Source organism: Phragmites australis, chromosome 3 (genome assembly GCF_958298935.1).
Source record: "Phragmites australis chromosome 3, lpPhrAust1.1, whole genome shotgun sequence".
NCBI lineage: Eukaryota > Viridiplantae > Streptophyta > Magnoliopsida > Poales > Poaceae > Phragmites > Phragmites australis.
Genome location: NC_084923.1, coordinates 5,579,197 through 5,597,716, shown reverse-complemented (window position 1 = coordinate 5,597,716; position 18,520 = coordinate 5,579,197). Strand labels below are relative to the sequence as shown.

Sequence of the window (18,520 nt, the reverse complement as noted above, 5' to 3'; positions counted from 1 at the left end):
GCTGTCCGTGCAACGCACTCGTGGATTGCTCAGCGAGCGAACAAATAGGTACGAATTATTAAGCTGCATGCACTTAGTTAATTCATCTAAAAACTTAAATTGATAAAAATAATAATTTACTTATAATTCATCATGTCTCAGATCTAAAATTAGAAATTAGCCGTAATTTTTAGTTTAATTGCATCTATTAAGACTCGAACTCGAGATATATAGCTCTAATACTATATTAAACTGTATATGCCGACTAACTTAAAAAAAACTAAGCTCATAAAAAATAAATAATTCACTTATATTTTAACATAAATTATTTTTTAAGGAATTCGGAGTTAAACTAGGCACTTAGCACATCTAGCAATCTTCTCAGTGGTGGAGTACGGCTCACAGTGCAATATTATTCCAAACGGACTTGGCTATCGTGATGCATAGCGCTTTACGGAATCAACTTTTGGTGGGGTGGTGGAACGGGATCCGTATCCCAGGGGGCGTGAAGTCACGAGACAGCAGTAAAATATGAGAAGATAAACAGTACTCTATCATCAAAATACTGTAGTAAAATGCTATAGTAACTCAGTCAGATATTACTGTTTATAGTACACTGTAGCACCAAAATTTTATCCATCGTTTTACGATCCAGCAATGCACAACAATTTAAAGTCACCTGACTTCACTCACTGGTGAAGGCACGACTGACCTACACGAGTGCATTTTAATCCACAGCTTTGGCATTTGCATTTTAGAGCTTGTTTGGATTACCCCTGCATTAGCCCCACCAAACCTGAAATTGCTAAAATTTTGGCGTAGCTTTTCGCCGCCACGGTTTCGTCTGTGTGTTGGCTAGAAAACAGCTAGTGAGGGCAGTGCTGAGTGGATAAACCAAAACATTCGCATCAATCCAAACAACAAATGAAACATGACGACGCCAAAAAATTGATAGGGCAAGCCAAGGTTGCAATCCAAACACGTCCTTAATCTTGCAGAATCAGAACCCAATAATCATAGGCTTCTTTCTGCTGTCATCTGTGCGGAAGCCAACTGCTGGAAAACTAGGGCAGTATAACGGGGGCAGTGAAAAGGAAGCACTTAAGTCGCCGAAAGTGTGGAGCATGGGGTAAGTTCAATACGATATTAATATTTCAGTTTTTTTTTAAAACGATCTTAATGCGGCCTCGCATGCGATTTTGTTCTTCTCTGAACACACTGCGTGTCACGGGAACGACGTGTAAAGAAGAGTCCGAGTTCAATCTGTTTCAGTGTTCATCACTACGGTGAAAAAACTCAACTGGCATCAACCCACGAGCCATCAAGCATAAGAAAGCTATACAAAATGAATGCAATTGGTTTGATGATGACCGTATATAAATCCGACTTTGTCACTCGTTAGTCGCACCACGGGCACCATACGTAAAATGCAATGCAACAATCCCCGCAATGCAAGACATAACTATACAGCAATCTCCATTTGGTGTTTGGCAAGCCCTACAATATGCTGCACTAAAAACAGGGCCAAACAGATAGATACATAGTAGTGTAAAACGAGAATGAATAGGTATTTGTCCAACACGACAGCCCACGGATATCAGCGAAGCGATGTCTGGCCGGCGAGATGAAGCAACGCCTGCTTGTGGTAGGCAGTGCGGAGCTTCTTGTACTTCTGCACAAAGGTAGGCAGGTCGATGTCCTTCTCGAGGAACTTCTGGTGCAGCTCCTCGGCCTCCTCATCCAACTTCGCCATTGACACTGAGCAAGCACCAAAGCAACGTTTGTGTATGTTACTGACGAGTGTATGCCTACACAACATAACTCTCTGCAAGTACTGGTATTGACATAGATCCACTGGGTAGCCAGCACGAGCTCCCAGCTGGTCAGTGGTCACTGGCCAGTACACTTGAACAATATAGTTAAGTTCAATGAAACTAATAGATGCTTCACAAGGTTCTAGCACCATCATTCATATTTTGGTGCACTGTGCATCCGAAGCAGATATGTGCATCACTGTGGTATACCAAACTCAGATAGAAGTAGGCAATTGGCAAGAACACAGGAACAGCAGATGCTATTGTTCAAAGTGCTTACTTTGGAGCTTGTCGAGCAGCGCAGCAGGTGAATAGGACCTCATGATCTCATCCTTTTGCCGTTCCAAATCAGTCAATCTATCTTGAGCAGCCGCCAGTTCTGTGGTTCTTATTATAGTGCACTGTACAAATTACAAATGCAACCGGACTGTTAGCAAAAAAATGTTTTAAGTTCTGAAAACATAAAGAAAAAAAATTCTCATGCTTTTTTCTATTATGGTATTCGTAATGCTCGGGTTTACTAATGAATAGCATGACTACAATAGTTGTTGTCTTGCTGACAGTGCTAACCTGGTTTCTGAGCTCCAGGATCCGCTGCTCCTTCTCTAAATTTTCCCCTGCAGTTCACAATCCCAATAATACATTTAGTTTGGGAACACCAATATTTACAGAAACAGAATGTATAACTCACTTGCAAGTTGCAAAGTCTCCTTTCTAAGCTCATCCCGTACCTGAGCATCAAGAAAGAGCCACAAGTGAGAGAATCAACAAGACTCGTAAGGAATTTCCTATGTGTGTACATCTTGGCAAGATGTGATATTCAGATAGAACAATCTAACAGAGATAAATAGCAGTCAACATCACAACATAAATTACTGCATAACAATCACCATCATGGATTCATAAATCGCTTCAATACAGCATAAAGGATGAGCCACACCATCATGGGCGAGGGATTAGATAAATGAGATTGTATTACAACTAAGCTCATATGAATATCTACATGTAAATACAATCATTTTGGTAAGGAAGAGCAGTTTACCACTGAGACATCTTTAAATAGTGAGCTCACTAAAGTACCTGTCTATCGATGATCAACTTTGAAACACCGATATTTCCAAATGCCCGCGTATCCGTATCGGATACCGTATCCGATACTGATGCACACGGGATACTCGGCGGAGTATCTGAATAAAAATAAATATTGAAAATTCGGATACTCCTTGGATACTTGTGGGATACATTTAGGATACGACCCAGTCCAATCTGGCCCAGTCGCATCTCCTAGCCGCATAACCTAATGACATTGCATCTCCTAGCCGCATCTCCTACGCCTCCCTCTTGCCTGTCACCACCACGCCCACATTGTCGGTGGCGACGCCCTTCACCACCTACTAGCGGTGAGTTCCTCTCCTCCCCAACTCCCCCTTTTCCTCCTTTCTTCCCATCCATGTTCTTCTGATTTTTTATCGTCGGTGGCCGAGTGCTGGCGGCGGCAAGCAGACACCACTGTGGGGGTGGTGGCTGCAAGACTGCATTTGGGGTTGTGGCTATCGCCAAAGCAGCCTCTCTCACCAGCTTGCCCAACCCCAACGGCATGAGGATGATGGTGAAGCCCATGCCGCTGCCGCACGCCGATCTATTAGGTAGTAGCTAGTGGTCACGCCTATCCAGATACAATTTGGAGACTTGGAGTAGAACATAGGAGTAACTTATTACTGTTTAAAAAAAGTAAAACGTAACCATGTATTGGGTTTCTTGAGAAAATGGCATATCCCTGTATCAGTATCGGTCTGATACTGATACACGTATCCGATCGGGGCTGCCTAGATGGTCAAGTATAGACTAAGTAATGCAAACCATGCAACTCAGTCTTAGCAGTCTCATCAATTATTGGAACTAGCGAACGAAAAAGCACATTACAATTGCTGGCTAAAATGCATAAATGACTTTGCAAATGCGGTGAAGTCAACAGCACAAATATAATAATGTGCAACAGAACTTACATTGTTTTGAGTTTTCACTTGATCAAGTGAATTGAAGAATGCATTATATGCCTCCTTGTCTTTCAACAACCTCTGTAACTCATCAATACTGCACAAAAAAAAGTAAATTAATAAAGATAGTAAAAAATGTTCTCGACTCCAATCAAGTAATGCATCAATGGAATATCGTGCAAATCGACACATTTTCAACATAGAGAATTGTTGTGGCCCTTGGGCCTAGGGGCAACAGCTGCACGGCGGCCATGGCAAGGCAGCAGCAGCACGGCGCATGGCAGAAGCAGTGCACCGGCCAGCAGCAGCACACATCCAGTAATTAGTTGGTTGAATTAGTTGGTAGCATGCACGCATTATTATCCACATGTTAGTTGGCTTGGACGTATGGTTAGCTAGTTAGTTTGTTAGATGCATATCCATCTGTTAGCCTTATCAATATGTTAGCACACATGTTAGGGATGGCTCTATATAAAGAGCACGTCATATCATTTGTAAGGCAAGCAATAAATAAACAAGTTAAGTCTTGGCATGATCAGAGTCTCCTGTCGCAGGGACAAGCCCTGTTGGTGACGAGAGCGATCTCGCCATTATCCTGTTCCGCCAGCTGTTCAGAGACTCCTGGCTTCGCCTGGAACAAGTCCAGCGAGCTTAGAGGGCGAATCTGCCTCCACCCTGGTCTTCGGACCCTTATCCTCAACCCAGTCCATATCAAGAATTCAGCAACACAGCACAACAATGCATATGTCCTTCCAAAATTCTAAGAGGGCAGCCGAACCCAGTGGTTCCTCGAGGCTGCTCTCAGGTGGGAGACCCGGGTTCGATCCCCAGCTCCCACCCCCGGAGACGCTGTGCAGCTCCTGTGCAGCTGCATAGTGTGGGTCTCCACTTTGGAAAAAAAGAAAGAAAAAAAAATGTCCTTCCAAAATTCTATAGCATTTATCCACTTGCCCTTCAGCCTACACAAATTGTCATGTTTGCATATTGTTCTACACAGAAACAGATCATCTCTACTTCCCCCCCCCCCCCCCCCTATAATCACCCTAAACCTGCCTGGCTCTGGTCCTTCAGGCTTGACTGAAGTACAACGTATTCAAGGATTTTCCAGTCTTACAAAGGTCCAACAAAATCTGCAATGCCAATCTGTTATAATGGTGTATGCTGAAGTAAGGGCCATGTCCTACTACAGTGTTCGGATGTTAGAATTAGAGTAGCTTATGGCATAGACCAGGGCATACAACAGAATCATTTTCTAGCTAGCAGAACAACTTTTGTTCTTTTCACTAATATTTGGTTATTTTATTTTCTAATATCTGAAGAAATAAATAGCTGTGCCCAGGTGTTGCTAACACTGCAACCAAAAGCAGCGCATACAAAATTTCGTATCAGATTTGTGCTTGTTAAGAATAGGTGTTGAGTCCCCAGTTTGGGGATAACACCAAAATGCTTGTAAGTCATGGCAAAGGGTAACAAAGAATTTGCAATCCATAATACAAGTTAAGGTAAAATTATAAAGACAATCTGATACACAAAAAGCTACAAGCAATCATGAAAGAAGAAGAGGCTAATTGCTGACCTCTTATCCTTTAAACGAGCGATTATCCCCACAGCTTCAGCTGGAGATGGCTGGCCACGCGATGAAGACTGAGGATGATCTGAAGCTCTTTGATGTGGACTAGCACTGGAAGAACCAGGTGTGGATGGACGTGAAGACGAACCTGAGGGAGGGTACCAAGACTGCGCAGGGATGTCCTGGAAATTTGGATCAGGTTGCTGCTGCTGAGAGCTGCAATATGCATGCATTCAGCAGAGCCAAAGGAAGTAAGCAAGAGAAGCAAATCTTTGAGATCTGCTTAAAACAAATAAAAAAAATGTGGTGCCATTTCATATAAGCTGTCCTTAATCACTCAGTGTAGTTTTATAAGATCCAGGAACAGGCAATGATGAAGATAGAAATTAGGTCAATTTTCGATGGATGACAAAATGGATTTATGGTGTAAAAAATGAGCAAATCTGTTAACTTCCTTAATATTTGTAGGGTTGCACAGAAAACTAAAGACAATGCGCCATGCTTGGTGGCAAGTGCTGCTAGATAAAATAGTGTGAGCAGACAACTTGTTTGAACTATTCCGACATGTTTGGTTATGAAGAAACCAGGCTGTTGAATATATACAATAAATGGTAAAACTACACAGGACAGATAAATGAAAGACCAGGACTCATAAATCAAAATAAGTGACGACACTTGGATCAGTTTGGATGATACCAACGTACCCAAAAAGAGGAATTCTCCAGCTCATTGTACAGAGAAATCTGCAACAAAAAAGAGAAGATCATTAACGTTTATCGACAAATTGATCAATGATGTAATCACGAAATGTTTACACCTTATCTTTTGTGAAGATTGGAGTGAGCATCTAAATAAATACTAATGGCAAATACTTTGTCAGTGGTAACTAGCGCTTTTGACAACACGTTTCAAACGGATAAGCACAAACGATCATTTGACAAAAGTTTTATCACACAGAATTTCATCCATAGTCCAAAGTGCCATGCTCAAAAACAGATACACACATCTATTCTCTAGGCCGTGGCTTCTACACTCAAATTGCCTAAATGTGCTATACTGCAAGGGTGGGTGAATTCATCATTCATAATGTCATGCTTCATGCAGTTAGCTTGTTATCGTACATTACAAAATTAACATGGCCCAACAACCATCCAAAGTTAATATCTAATTCATCAGGACCTGGCAAATCCTCAGCTGGCAGAGTAAAGTCTGAAGAAACCTAAGCACAGAACTTACAATAGGGGCAGGGGCGGACTTAACGAAGGGGCATGGGCTTCAGTTGAACCCCCAAATTTTTTGGAAAAATAAACTGCACATGCACCATGGTTATATTGATATTGCGCGGTGAGAACCTAATAATCGAACCGTGAATGAAACGATGGACCGATCAGATCCCTAGGGCACCACGCGGCGCACGAACCCACAGCTCTTAGAAGAAGGAAATCCATCCAAGCTAGGATCACTTACCAACACTAGAAGGAACCAATCGGCGCCCTGAGGGCAGAGCAGCGCTGCGGCGGCGGCGGACTGAGGAGCGGCGGCTGGGGCGGGGGATCCGGCAGAGAGAGGGGTACACCCGCGGCGTTGAAACGTCTGCGTTGCGCCGGGAGTCTAGGCTTAGAAGGCAGGGCGCGTGCGTCGAGTGGGAGGCGGAGGCCGAACGCTTGCGTGCGCGCGGAGGGGGGGAATACGGGAAGGGGAGAACGGAGTTGGTTACCTCGCCGGCCGCGTGCGAGTGGAGTCCTGCACCCCGCGGTTGCTTCGCGTCGGGGGCAGGGTAGACGAGCCGAGGTCAGGTAGGGGAGACCGGGACAACGGAGAGGAGTCGAAGAAGGCTGCGGTTACACGGCTCCGGCTCACTCCGTCACCGGACGCGCCCAAGTTTGGGCTGGCTAAGCAGAAAGCCCCGCGGTCAGGGCTGTTGTTCGGGCCTCGCGCGTTAGCCGGTATCCGATAGGAGTTTGGGTGAAAGAAAGCTGTAGCTCGTTTGGTTGGTTAGAACGAAATTGAAAGAAATATGATGTTTGTGATGTTTCTAGATGAGATGATATGGAATAAGGTGTTGCAGTTAGGTTGTTTAGTTAGCTGTATGAGATGGTGCGAGAATGTGTTTAGTTAGATATATATGATAATATGAGAATGTGCTTGGTTGATGTATGGAATGGTATGAGAACTTGTTTAGTTGTTAAAAACTATATATTATATTCATGTATAACTTAATTATTTTTTAAAAAATATTTTTTATTTGTTATTATCACGTGAAATGATAAAAAAACATATAAATAGAGTATTATAAATGAACTTACTTTTTTAACGTATAATTTAGGGCTAGAAATAATTTTAGAAATTAGTTCATCATATTATGAAACACGTACAAAAAGTACTATGATTTTTAAAGCAACAGACGACCGCTATTTTGATTTTTGAACATTTTGGGTAATGTTTATCAGATCTACTATTCGGTGTTCAGATCTCGGTATCGATTTGTTCGACATCTATTACGTATATTCTAAGAATTTGAACAAACTCATCCGGTATGAGTTGATCCAATTCAAACAACTTAAAGTGCACGTCCTTCGAAGCTGTACAAGCACATTCTAAATGAAATCCTATTCAAACAACTACAACCTAAGTTACCGGTGAGCGATGAATCTGTCTTTCAAGCTATGCTTGACACATATGTTCATCCACATTTGGGTTGAGATCGGATTAGATTAGGTAGGGTACATATGCGTGTGTTTAATGGTATTGTGCGTTCCTGCACAATAGAGACATCGAGCCTCCTATTCCCTTCTAGCTTTTGTATAGACGCGTATATGTGTGTGGGTAGTGTGCGTATCTATGTAAAAAAAGATAGGAGTTTTGGTCATTTAATTAGGTGGTTTCATATGAACAGATCAATTATAGTAACAAAAGAAAGGCACACCAAGTTCAGCGTGGCACTTGTCTGTTTTCAAGGTCCAAGATATTTGCCAAAATATTTTGAGAATGACTAGCTCTCAAGAGAGTAAATAACATCGTTGGATGAAGATCCAACTATCTATATTCTTATCTAAATCCATGTAAAAGGTAACACTATAAACTCTAATCACAAATGCCAACCCAACCTGATGCACTCCTCCGCCGTGCCACCTATCATTTCATGAGGGCCGTCTATCGCCGCCCACTACTGCTTCATATTGTAGCTACCAGCAGCACCCATCACTCTCCACCATCGTCACTCCCCCTTCGTCACCCGCTTCCCCCCTCCCGCTCACTCCTAACCACACTGTCTTCAGCTAGCTAGCTGCTAGATCCACCGTTGTGATAGCCTCCTCCCCATTCCTCAGTTCTCCTATGAAACTGCTCACTAGCTACCTCCCTCCTATGATCTGGTGGCCAACAGCGCCACCGCCATCTCACCAGACCACTGCCCCTCCCTCTATGGTTGAGGGCCTAGGGAACCCCAAACCCTACCGATGAGAGGCAATTGAGATTCAACCAATTTCGGACTACTAGGTCAAAACTTTCCAAAATACTATATTTTTACCTATACTAGCAGACTTATGGAAGAGAAAAATGACACCAAATCGGACCTATTTAGGCCATGTTTGGATCAAACATATAAATCTCGTTCCTATAGGAACTTTCAGTGTGCATGCGTTTGGAATGTAGGAAGAACCACTTTCGATTCCCAAGTACTTGTATAGGTGTCATCTTGCTCAAGTCTTCGCCGTTGTGAAGAATGGCGATGATCTTATCGTATTTTGATCGAAGAAGAACTTGAAGCATTATCCTCACCACATCTCCATCCTCAACTTGTGTCAAACCAGTAGGCGGTGAAGCATAAAAGTCCAAAAGTGAGTTGTATGCTCTAATACCAACTGCAAGGATCAGTGATGCCTTAAGAAGGGGTGAATTAAGGATTCTAAAACTATTGGCTCAAATCCAACAAGATAAATCTAAATTAATTTCTATCTAAATATATTTTATGTTTATCTAGTGTTTATACTCTATAGCGATAAAGTTTTTACATTATAGGAACCAAGTCTGCAAACTATGCATAGCAATTTAGGAAAGGTAATTGTGGAATAATAAGTGCAAAAAGTAAATACAGAATGTAAAGGGTAGATGTAATGCAAAATCGGTACGACGACACTTTCCAGTGGTATCAGTGAATTGTCGCTCACCCCTAATTCATGTTGAAACCCCTCGCAAGGGCCAATCTCTTTAATCGGATAACTTCGTTGATAGTCGTTAGAGCTCCATTCCCACTTGCAAATGGATCTCCTACTACACCTCTCCCGAACACTCACCGTTGTCTCCATTATGGTAGTACTTTGCTACTCTAGTTTGGTGCACTCCAACAGGTCACAAGGCTTGCAACTGCTCCACAACCTTCTCGAAGGGTCTCACAAGTTACAAATGCCACCAAGCCATCTAGGTGATAGCAAACACCAAGAGTAATCAGCGTGGATCACTCACTTGATCCAACTCTAGACTAATCACCTAGCTAGATGAACAATATGTCTAAAATAATACTAATCAAGTTCTTAATCTTATACTAATTATCTTGATCTTTATTGTGCTCAACTTTGATGGCAAGAACTCATCTAAGTGTATATGCATGCTCCTGAGCTCTAGCAACCTCAAATGGTTGAGTAGGCGATCTACTTATAGAGCCAACCCCTAAAAGTAGTTGTTGTCCCTCAGACCTAAAAACTGTGAACACTAGATGCTTCGATGAACACAAAATCCTAAGTATTGGAACATTCGGTGAGTGAAACTCCAACTAGTTGTTAGCTCCTTCGGCCACACCATTGGATCATCCGATGGTCTTCAACTTTCATCACTAAAACATCCGATAAGTGTAACTCGCCACCTTCAAGCGGAACACCCTCTATGTATAGATAATCTGGTGGGATCCTCCTCTGTAATCAGAACATGTGATGAATCCTCCAGTGTTCACATCGGAACATCCAATATGTGCATTTCAACAAAGACTTGTCCAATTCAACTCAAATTTTATCAAAGCTTCGATGACTTCTTTTCCTTGATGTCTTAAAGAGTTCAACTGATCTATTAGGACTAATCAAGTCTAATGTATATCAATACTAGATAACTAACTTAAAGATACTCAAGCTACTAAGCTCAAACTCCTCTTTATAGTACGACAAAGAAAAATAAATATATCTACACAAATAATACTCTCAACATCACAATCACCTATCTAAACAATAAGTTCTTATATCTTCGTAAAGCTCTTTTTTTATATTAATGTTATATCCTTTGAAGTGTTCACAACTCAAATCCATCTTTCACGTTCATAAGACTAAACCTTTGTATAGTAGCATACTTTGTTAGTGTCATTAATTATATTGACATTAATCATCAAAAAATACTTCATCCGTCTCAAAATAGATAGTGTTTTAGAGTTGAGCATAAGTATTAAAATAAAAGATAAAATGATCATTTTATCTTTTTTTAATACCATTAATTGCATGAAAAATAAGACTTGTATCGAGAAGAAAACTAGTTAATAGAGGTTTAAGATTGAAAAATTTAGACTAAATTTACATTAAAATTATAGACTATAAACATCGTGAAAAAGGCTAAAACTCATATATTTTGAGACGGAGAGAGTATTAACCGTGTGCTGAAGTCATCGATCATCCATATCCATGTGCAGCTCAGTGGCTCGGTCCTTCGGAATCCTTCCTCCCTCAAAAGAAAAACACTCCAAAACAGTATCTTCGGACGTGAGTTAAAAAAGATACCAAGTGGTATTAAGACCCACTTTGGATAGACCGCGGCTTTAAGTTTTTAGGAAAAAAATCTCTGTTTGAGGAAGTAGTTGTGGCTGTTAAATTTTGGTGGTTAATTTTTACAATAAATTTTTAACTTCTTAGCATACCAAAAACCAAAAAACCTACTTTGAGCCTACTTCTCAGACTCAATTTATTTGAACCACAGTCATTTTCTTAACTAACAAAAAAATTATCAAAAACCAAGACTAAAAATCAGCTCCTTAAGTAGCTTATGGCCTTTTCTGAAAAAATACCAGGAAAACTTATCCAAAGGGCTCTAATGCTCTCAGATCATACCCAATAAATTCTCTTTGTAACCTACAATCCCTTTACGAAGGGATTCTCGTTCTCTTCAGCGTTCTAACAATTTTGTTTTATGGTTCTATTTGCGAATGGATTCTTATAGTCATTACCTCTAAGATAGAATTATCTCTTATTTTCTTTTATGAATTTTTTTAAAAGAAGCTATTAAAAATTAGAGAAAATAAAAGGAACATAAACGTAGAAAGGAATCGAAAAGAAAAAAAATAAAAAATAAAATAAAAAATAATCTAAAATGAAGACGGATAGGAACGTTCAGTAACAGTGGGGGGCTTTCAAGACCAGCCCAGCAAGCAACAGCGGCTGCGAGGTGACGCGCAGAAGAGGGTAGGGGGACAGGGGGTCACTCCCACTCGCCCCCTGACCACCTCGTGGCAGACACCCATGGGCCTGTGGCACCACCATGAGCTTTTTGCCATAAAAAGCAACTACTGCTGCGTACGGTGCTGCTGCCCTACTGCTGCAGTGCTGGGTGGCTGGGTTAGCTCCCGCTCCTGCTGCTGCGCCAACGCGGCCGTCCTCATCCACCCTCCCTTCTGAGTTCTGTCTCTCTCTCTCCCTCGTCGCCATTGGTTAGTTTATGCGTCTGCTCGATCCCATAAATAGTAGCCACTTTGCTCACTGGTCCTTTGCGCAAAGAGGAAGTAAATTAAAGATACCGGCGGCTTGGCTGCTCCCGTCTGGCGTCGCAGATCTACACCTGTAAGCTATTGCCGTGGCTGTGGCTTCCCGCCCGGCAGCTAGGGTTTTCGCGAGCTGCTTGGTTCCTTTTCTTCCAGTCGATCAAAGCATGCGCGCTTCATCTCTTCGATCTTGTGCTCCTTGTCGTGGTGGTGGTTGTTGATTGCTGCAGCGGCGGGTGGAGGGCCGGGAAGGGATGGCGGGGAAGAGGGAGCGGATAGCGATACGGAGGATCGACAACCTGCCGGCGAGGCAGGTGACGTTCTCGAAGCGGCGGCGCGGGCTGTTCAAGAAGGCCGAGGAGCTCTCCATCCTCTGCGATGCCGAAGTCGGCCTCGTCGTCTTCTCCGCCACCGGCAAGCTCTTCAACTTCGCCAGCTCCAGGTATCTATGTCTGCGCGTACAACAACCCCGGCCGCGCTCGCTCGTCGGCCGCCGTCTGGTGATCCGCCTATCGATTGGTTTGGTCGATCGATGATGCGTGTCATGTGTGATTCTGGATTGTATTGTTGTTGTGGTTCTTCCAGTTTTAGGGTTAGATTGATTGAACTGCATCCTTGGTACTCAATGCACTAATTTTGATTCAGTACTTCTTTAATTTTGGGTGCAATCAATTCCATACTTGGAAACCTGATTTGTATTTCTCGAGATCGGGGATATATTCTTGTCTTCCAAGTTCCAATTTATCCGTATAGCTTTCTCTTTGCTTGGGTACGGATTTTGTTTGTCGATTGATATTTGTTTCTCGGTTTTAGATTGTATATCTTCTCTATTTCTTCGTTCGGAATTGGTTTTAGATTGTATTCTTGCAGGTCGTTCTTGAAACTTGCGATGCTTCCAGATAGTCATAACTGTACTGGTGTTTTTGCCTAGCCCTTTGGTTACAAATTTGTACAGTTCTTGCTTGATTTTTTTTCTAGATCAAAGGAGAAAGTTCTTGACTGTTCAAGCTCAACCGTCCTTTTCCCCATTGTCAGTAAACAACTGGCCAGTTTGATTGTTTGACCCGTTTTCTCCTCGATAAGTATTAGGTTGCAGTTTAAGATCGATCGATTAATTTATCGAGGAGAAAATATGCTTGCTTGGACTTTTGCTGCTTGTTTTAGAAACAAAACAGTTGTTCTTTGGACACAATTAATGTTCATTGAAAGTACTGCTTTGTTATTGTTCAATAAGTTCAGATTTTTTTTCTCTGCTGATAAGTACTTTGCCTTTTACCCGATGTGTGTGTGTGATATATATATACACACACACATTCATACACATATATACATATATATATGTATGTATATATATAATTTTTTAGAATTCTTTCGTCAAAATTGGTGTTAAGGTTAAGCTAATACCTATCAATTACTTTGATCTGATGACACCTGATCGCTTATCCAGTTTTTATTTTTTGATGTGATGGAATCATGATTTTTTTATCTTCCAAAATATAGGATATGCTCTTTTGTTTTGATTAATTTGGTGTTTTTTCCCATTTTCACCACTGTTCTTCTGGTAAAACTCGAAGCATGTGGAATAGATTACACAGATCGAGGATTTTCTTTTGCTCGTCTGACCAGTGAAATCAAATTCTCTTGAGAAAAAGTACATGTCACATGTCTTCGTTCTGTCCAAAACTAAAACCATGCCCCGACTCTCTCTACACAAGTTGCTTGGATTTCCATGTCTCTTATATAGCTACCTTGCTTGAATTTGTTCATGCTGTTCTAGCACGTTTAGATTTCTTTTTGATTTCTCACTGTGGCTCCTACCTAGAAAGTGCTTTATAGCTAGTCAGTTGTATTTCCATGTATTCCAGGTTTACCATGCAGTGCCTTGGAATGTTCATGTGAGCTTCCTTCACTGATATCATTTCCATCTCTCGAAAAGATAAAAAAAATTCAAGTTTGTAAACAGACCATTTGGTTTGAACTTCTATGGTTAATTTGAAAAGATAAAAAAATTCAAGTTTGTAAACAGACCATTTGGTTTGAACTTCTATGGTTAATTTTGTCCATATTTGTCTAGTATAAAATAGAGATATAGAGAAAGCTAGGACATGTGATTTGGGCATTCATGAAAATGTTGAAACACTTGCTTTTCACAAAAATGTTGAAATACAAATTACATGTAATTTATACAACAATTGTAGTTTAATTATGGTTGCATAAATGATTCAATTCAATCTCAGCTTGTAATCAAATTGATACTCCGTAACATCTTTGCTGACGGTCAGCAGTGGTACACTGGTACGTTACCAATAAAGTATAGTATTAGTACTAGTTGGAAAGGGAAAAGAATTACTAGTAGGCCTGTTTTTTACCTCCCCAGAAATGCATGCGTGCACAGAGAAAATAGGTCTAGTCTTTTCATGGCACGCAGTGGGTTTTAGATCATTGACACTAGTTGCCTGTGCATGACATGATTTGTCAGGGCGGCTAGGGTAAAGGATTGACCAATCCTATCAGAAGGAGCTCGTGCATAGGGTATCGTCCCAAAATAATTTGTTCCAAGAGTGAGTATGGAAATTAGCTACTCTATCTTTTCATATATATTTGTTGTTTTATATAAGACAGGTTTTTCAATGTACAGCTTTGGTCACTATTTTTTATTAAAATATATTTATATAATTTATTGAATTTATGATATTGTGAAAGTGTATTTCAAGATATAATTTTAAGGTTTCCAAACTAAATATTTTGAGAGCTATTTTTAGTTAAAGTTTTAAAGTGTTTTAGGGTTCCTCAAAAGGAAAAACTATGCTAGAAGAATTGCTGTCTTGAAGCTAGTAGTATTGCCCCCTTAGAGTGAAGATTTGTGTTCAACTCCGTGTATTCTATAATCTCACGTAGCGCGAACATGTGCTTTAACCATGTGTAAATATTATTCATCTCAGGTTCTCAATAAAATAGGATTACCCATGCTGAATCTAGGACTCAAACCTGGGTGGACATGTTCCACCACAAGAACCCTAATTAGCTAAGCTATTCTCAATTTGCAACTCCGTGTATTCTTGCAATCTATAAGCCAAATATTTCAGTTTAGATTGGGAAATTATATTGTTACATGTATTTAAGCATATGGCTACATATATGCATGCGATTTTTCTCAAGACAAAGCTTATAACTAGAAACACCTACTGTTCATGAAAATGCATGCATGTGCCTGAATCTTGCAGTTGCATAAAATTTCAGCAGGGAAGTCTTCATTGGTTTCGGAGCTAGAAACACCATTTAGCTGCATGTCTGATGTAGCGTACCTTGTCACTGAAGTTTTGCGGCTTCTTGCTGCCATGTAACTAATTTGGTCCAAGTTAGCCTTACCGAACCCTCCTGGTCCATCCGTACGCCTGCATGAAATATCGATGGTGACACAACAATATGCAGACTGATTCGTTCCCAGAAGCTCCATGTTTCCTTTCTCTCGTTTTCTGGGACATCTAGGACCTATTTGGCAGAACTAAATTAGTAAGAGCTTGTTAAATGACAGTTTGCATTTTTCACCTTTTAGAGTGATTCTATAGGAGAGATTCTTTGAAGTAAATAAATGTTAGGAATTAAAAAAATACAGTTTTTTTTATTCACTTCCCTCACATAATCATTTTATCTATAGAGTTTAACATAAAGAATCACTTACCTCAAAAAAATTAAATCAGTAAGAGCTCTACCAAATAAACCCTTAATATAGCTGTTGAGATCAATTATTTTTCGTAGAAGCCTGCATCCTGATGAAAAGGGTAGGTGAACACGTTAATGTATATTCACACTGTATTCTGAATCTTTGTGTTTTTTGTCGTCATTTTCTGAAGCATGAAGCAAATCATTGATCGGTACGACTCCCATTCCAAGACGCTTCAGAGATCAGAAGAGCCTTCTCAGCTGGTGCGTCCAATTTTTCATCTGCATTTTGCTGCAAATCGCAAGACAAACGCAACGGCTATGACGCTGATATATACTAACAGTTTGAAGTTTGGCATGTTTATGTTAGGCGGAGGACAGCACTTGTTCAAGACTAAGGGAGGAGCTTGCTGAAGCAAGCCTTAAGCTCAGGTGCGTACTATACGTACCCTACAAAATCTGTAGGCAGCTGCTAGCCTTAATCATGGGGACAATGTCCTGCTTAATATTACATTATTTCTTAAATTATGGTCATTTGCTCCTTGTTTCCAACTGCAGGCAAATGAGAGGAGAGGAGCTCCAGAGGTTGAGCGTCCAACAGCTGCAAGAGCTAGAGAAGAGCCTCGAATCCGGACTGGGCTCTGTACTCAAAACCAAGGTACGTCACAGCATCAGACTATCATCTTACTAATAAACCATGCCTGCCTGATGGTCCTTGATAAGTTGCATACCGTGATTTTTTTTTTTTGTCTTTTAAAATTGCAGAGCCAAAAAGTCCTCGATGAGATCAACGGGCTGGAAAGAAAGGCAAGCACTGCAACTTTCTTTACAACCTTGTTTGCCCAAACATGGGCTTCGGTTACTTCACTAAACCTAGGCTAGAGCTGGAGCTTAATTATTTGTATGAAAAAATTTAGAGCCAATTTTAGCACCTCACATGCTGCTACGCAAAGGTGTAGCTGAAATCTTACATCTGTTCAGATTCTCTGACAGCTTCACTTTTGTTCTTGAACAGAGGATTCAATTGATAGAGGAGAATTCAAGGCTAAAGGAGCAAGTAAAGTCCTGCTTAATTTCCTTTGCGTGAGATTTTTATACGGCCTCTTCATCTGTTTCCAGTGACATCTCGTTTAAGTCACCATCTGAAGCTGCAGGTGTCCCGGATGGCAAGGATGGAGATGCATCTCGGTGCCGATTCAGAAGTTGTGTATGAGGAAGGGCAGTCCTCTGAATCTGTAACCAACGCATCCTATCTGCGCCCGCCAGTCGACAACGATGACAGCTCTGATACATCGCTCAGGCTTGGGTGAGTTCAGAGCTCTTGTGCGAAAGACGACACGTCTATAGTTTGTTCATCTCAAACCAACGCCCGTCTGCAATTACAAGTAAAAAGAAAAAAATGTTGGTGACTGGTGAGATAATGCGCATGGAAGTAACATTGACCATATGAATCTTGCATGTTGCAGGTTACCACTCTTTAACTCGAAGTGATGGAAATCGAATTTCCTGGAGCAGAGCGAGCTGATTACTCTCCCTCTGATGCATTGAGAAGTGGAGAGTAGAATTTGTGGATCGGGAAACGATCAATGTGTCGCATCAAAATAAGGCATTATATATGGAGTGCTAGATGATGTGTTTTCTGAAAGTGACTTGCTTTTGTTATACAGCATGACAATAAAGACAGGGTTCCCTCTTGAATGTTACCTGCAATCCATGTTCTGTACTCTGTAACTGAGCCTTCGTAATCCATGGTGATATGTCATGAGTCAGTATTATTCTAGTCCCTGCATTTATAACCTTCAGTACTTCTGATATCCACAAAATCAGACATCTGTCAGCATGTTCTTCCGGAAGATGATTTTTATCCTTCTTTGTGGCAGGAACAACTTTGATTCAAATGTAACAAACAAAACAGTGGAATTCGCAGCAAAATAACCATGGATTTAACGGGACTTGTGAGACATTAGAGCATCTCCTGCAGAGCTTCTATCTCACGTTTTAGCCGAAATTAGTAAAAAAAGGTCTCCAACAGACACTCCATCAGCAGCCTCCATCCTGATCTCTCGCACACCAAATCTGGCGTGCCTCTCTCTCACGCCATCCTTAACTGCCTTCTTCCTGTACTCTCGTGCCACCATCCGGAGCCTGAGCCTTTGCAGCTGGATCGGAACGAGCCGCCGTTTTATGGCCGCCGCCTCTGTCGGGTTTCCGTCTCTGGTGGTTTGGTTTGTTGGCGCGATAGATCTGGCTCTGCCGAGGTGAAGAGAGATCAAGCCAACGTCAAGCCAGAGCCTCGCGAAATCCAACAAGATCGTGAGGGAAGCCGAGGAGATGGTGGATGGCGCCATTCCTGGTTATCTTGGCAAGGCAGACCCTCACTGTCACCCACCGGAGAGGCTGCAGGCGTCGCATGGTAATCGCCAGTTTCGATGGCGCCGGTCTGCCTCCAAAGCTAGTGACCTTCCTCGGCATAGGTGGCTCCGGCAAGACCACCGTGACCGTCGTCGCCGCTCAGGTGAGATCTTGTTTTCTCCGGGAATCATCATCATTATTATGTAGATGAAAAATTGTAGTTTTGGTGTGACCTTTCGACTTGCTGTGATGTTGATGACCTCAAAACTGGAGCTGAATATATTGTAAAACTACTAGTCAGTGTCATATTAGAGTGTGGTTTTGGTTGTGTTATATGAATCATCTCCCCACTATGTTGGTTCATGAAAGAATTGTTCTTCTCCAAGTTGCAGTATTATACAAGTGAAGGCTTCAA

At 41.5% G+C, this 18,520-nt stretch overlaps 2 protein-coding genes across 6 annotated transcripts; one reads left to right on the top strand and one right to left on the bottom strand.

Moving 5' to 3' along the window:
* Positions 1-1,202: 1,202 nt before the first annotated feature.
* Positions 1,203-7,251, bottom strand: LOC133911766 (vacuolar protein-sorting-associated protein 37 homolog 1-like). 4 transcript variants are annotated; one of them, XR_009908699.1, is made up of 9 exons: positions 6,828-7,250; positions 6,065-6,103; positions 5,367-5,576; positions 3,800-3,887; positions 2,485-2,524; positions 2,364-2,410; positions 2,074-2,194; positions 1,504-1,737; positions 1,203-1,368 (listed from the first exon to the last, which is right to left on the bottom strand). XR_009908699.1 is itself a non-coding variant. In XM_062354162.1 (9 exons), exons 3-9 carry the CDS (start codon positions 6,088-6,090, stop codon positions 1,577-1,579), a joined length of 693 nt encoding a protein of 230 aa, XP_062210146.1. In that variant the 5' UTR covers positions 6,091-6,103; positions 6,828-6,953; positions 7,078-7,250; the 3' UTR covers positions 1,317-1,576. The 4 variants fall into 4 exon arrangements, 3 of the variants coding, with proteins under 3 accessions (XP_062210146.1, XP_062210147.1, XP_062210145.1); XM_062354162.1 differs by having other exon boundaries at positions 1,317-1,737; positions 6,828-6,953; positions 7,078-7,250; XM_062354163.1 differs by having other exon boundaries at positions 1,317-1,737; positions 7,078-7,251.
* A 4,661-nt stretch (positions 7,252-11,912) lies between these two features.
* Positions 11,913-17,522, top strand: LOC133911765 (MADS-box transcription factor 47-like). 2 transcript variants are annotated; one of them, XM_062354158.1, is made up of 8 exons: positions 11,913-12,532; positions 15,945-16,017; positions 16,124-16,185; positions 16,312-16,411; positions 16,519-16,560; positions 16,769-16,810; positions 16,902-17,059; positions 17,220-17,522. In XM_062354158.1, the coding sequence occupies exons 1-8, from the start codon at positions 12,345-12,347 to the stop codon at positions 17,242-17,244; spliced, it is 690 nt and encodes a 229-aa protein (XP_062210142.1). In that variant the 5' UTR covers positions 11,913-12,344; the 3' UTR covers positions 17,245-17,522. The 2 variants fall into 2 exon arrangements, with proteins under 2 accessions (XP_062210142.1, XP_062210143.1); XM_062354159.1 differs by having other exon boundaries at positions 11,914-12,532; positions 16,908-17,059.
* The last annotated feature ends 998 nt before the right edge of the window (positions 17,523-18,520 follow it).

Bases quoted from the DNA above. Each gene is read 5' to 3' on its own strand.
- LOC133911766 (XM_062354163.1), bottom strand. From the start codon at position 6,090: ATGAGCTGGAGAATTCCTCTTTTTGG. The intron at 2,411-2,484 runs GTGAGTTATACA...TGTGAACTGCAG, and splicing joins GGAGACTTTGCAACTTGCAA to GGGAAAATTTAGAGAAGGAG. The intron at 2,195-2,363 runs GTTAGCACTGTC...TAATTTGTACAG, and splicing joins TCCTGGAGCTCAGAAACCAG to TGCACTATAATAAGAACCAC.
- LOC133911765 (XM_062354158.1), top strand. From the start codon at position 12,345: ATGGCGGGGAAGAGGGAGCGGATAGCGATACGGAGGATCGACAACCTG. The intron at 12,533-15,944 runs GTATCTATGTCT...CATTTTCTGAAG, and splicing joins TTCAACTTCGCCAGCTCCAG to CATGAAGCAAATCATTGATC. The intron at 16,561-16,768 runs GCAAGCACTGCA...GTTCTTGAACAG, and splicing joins TCAACGGGCTGGAAAGAAAG to AGGATTCAATTGATAGAGGA.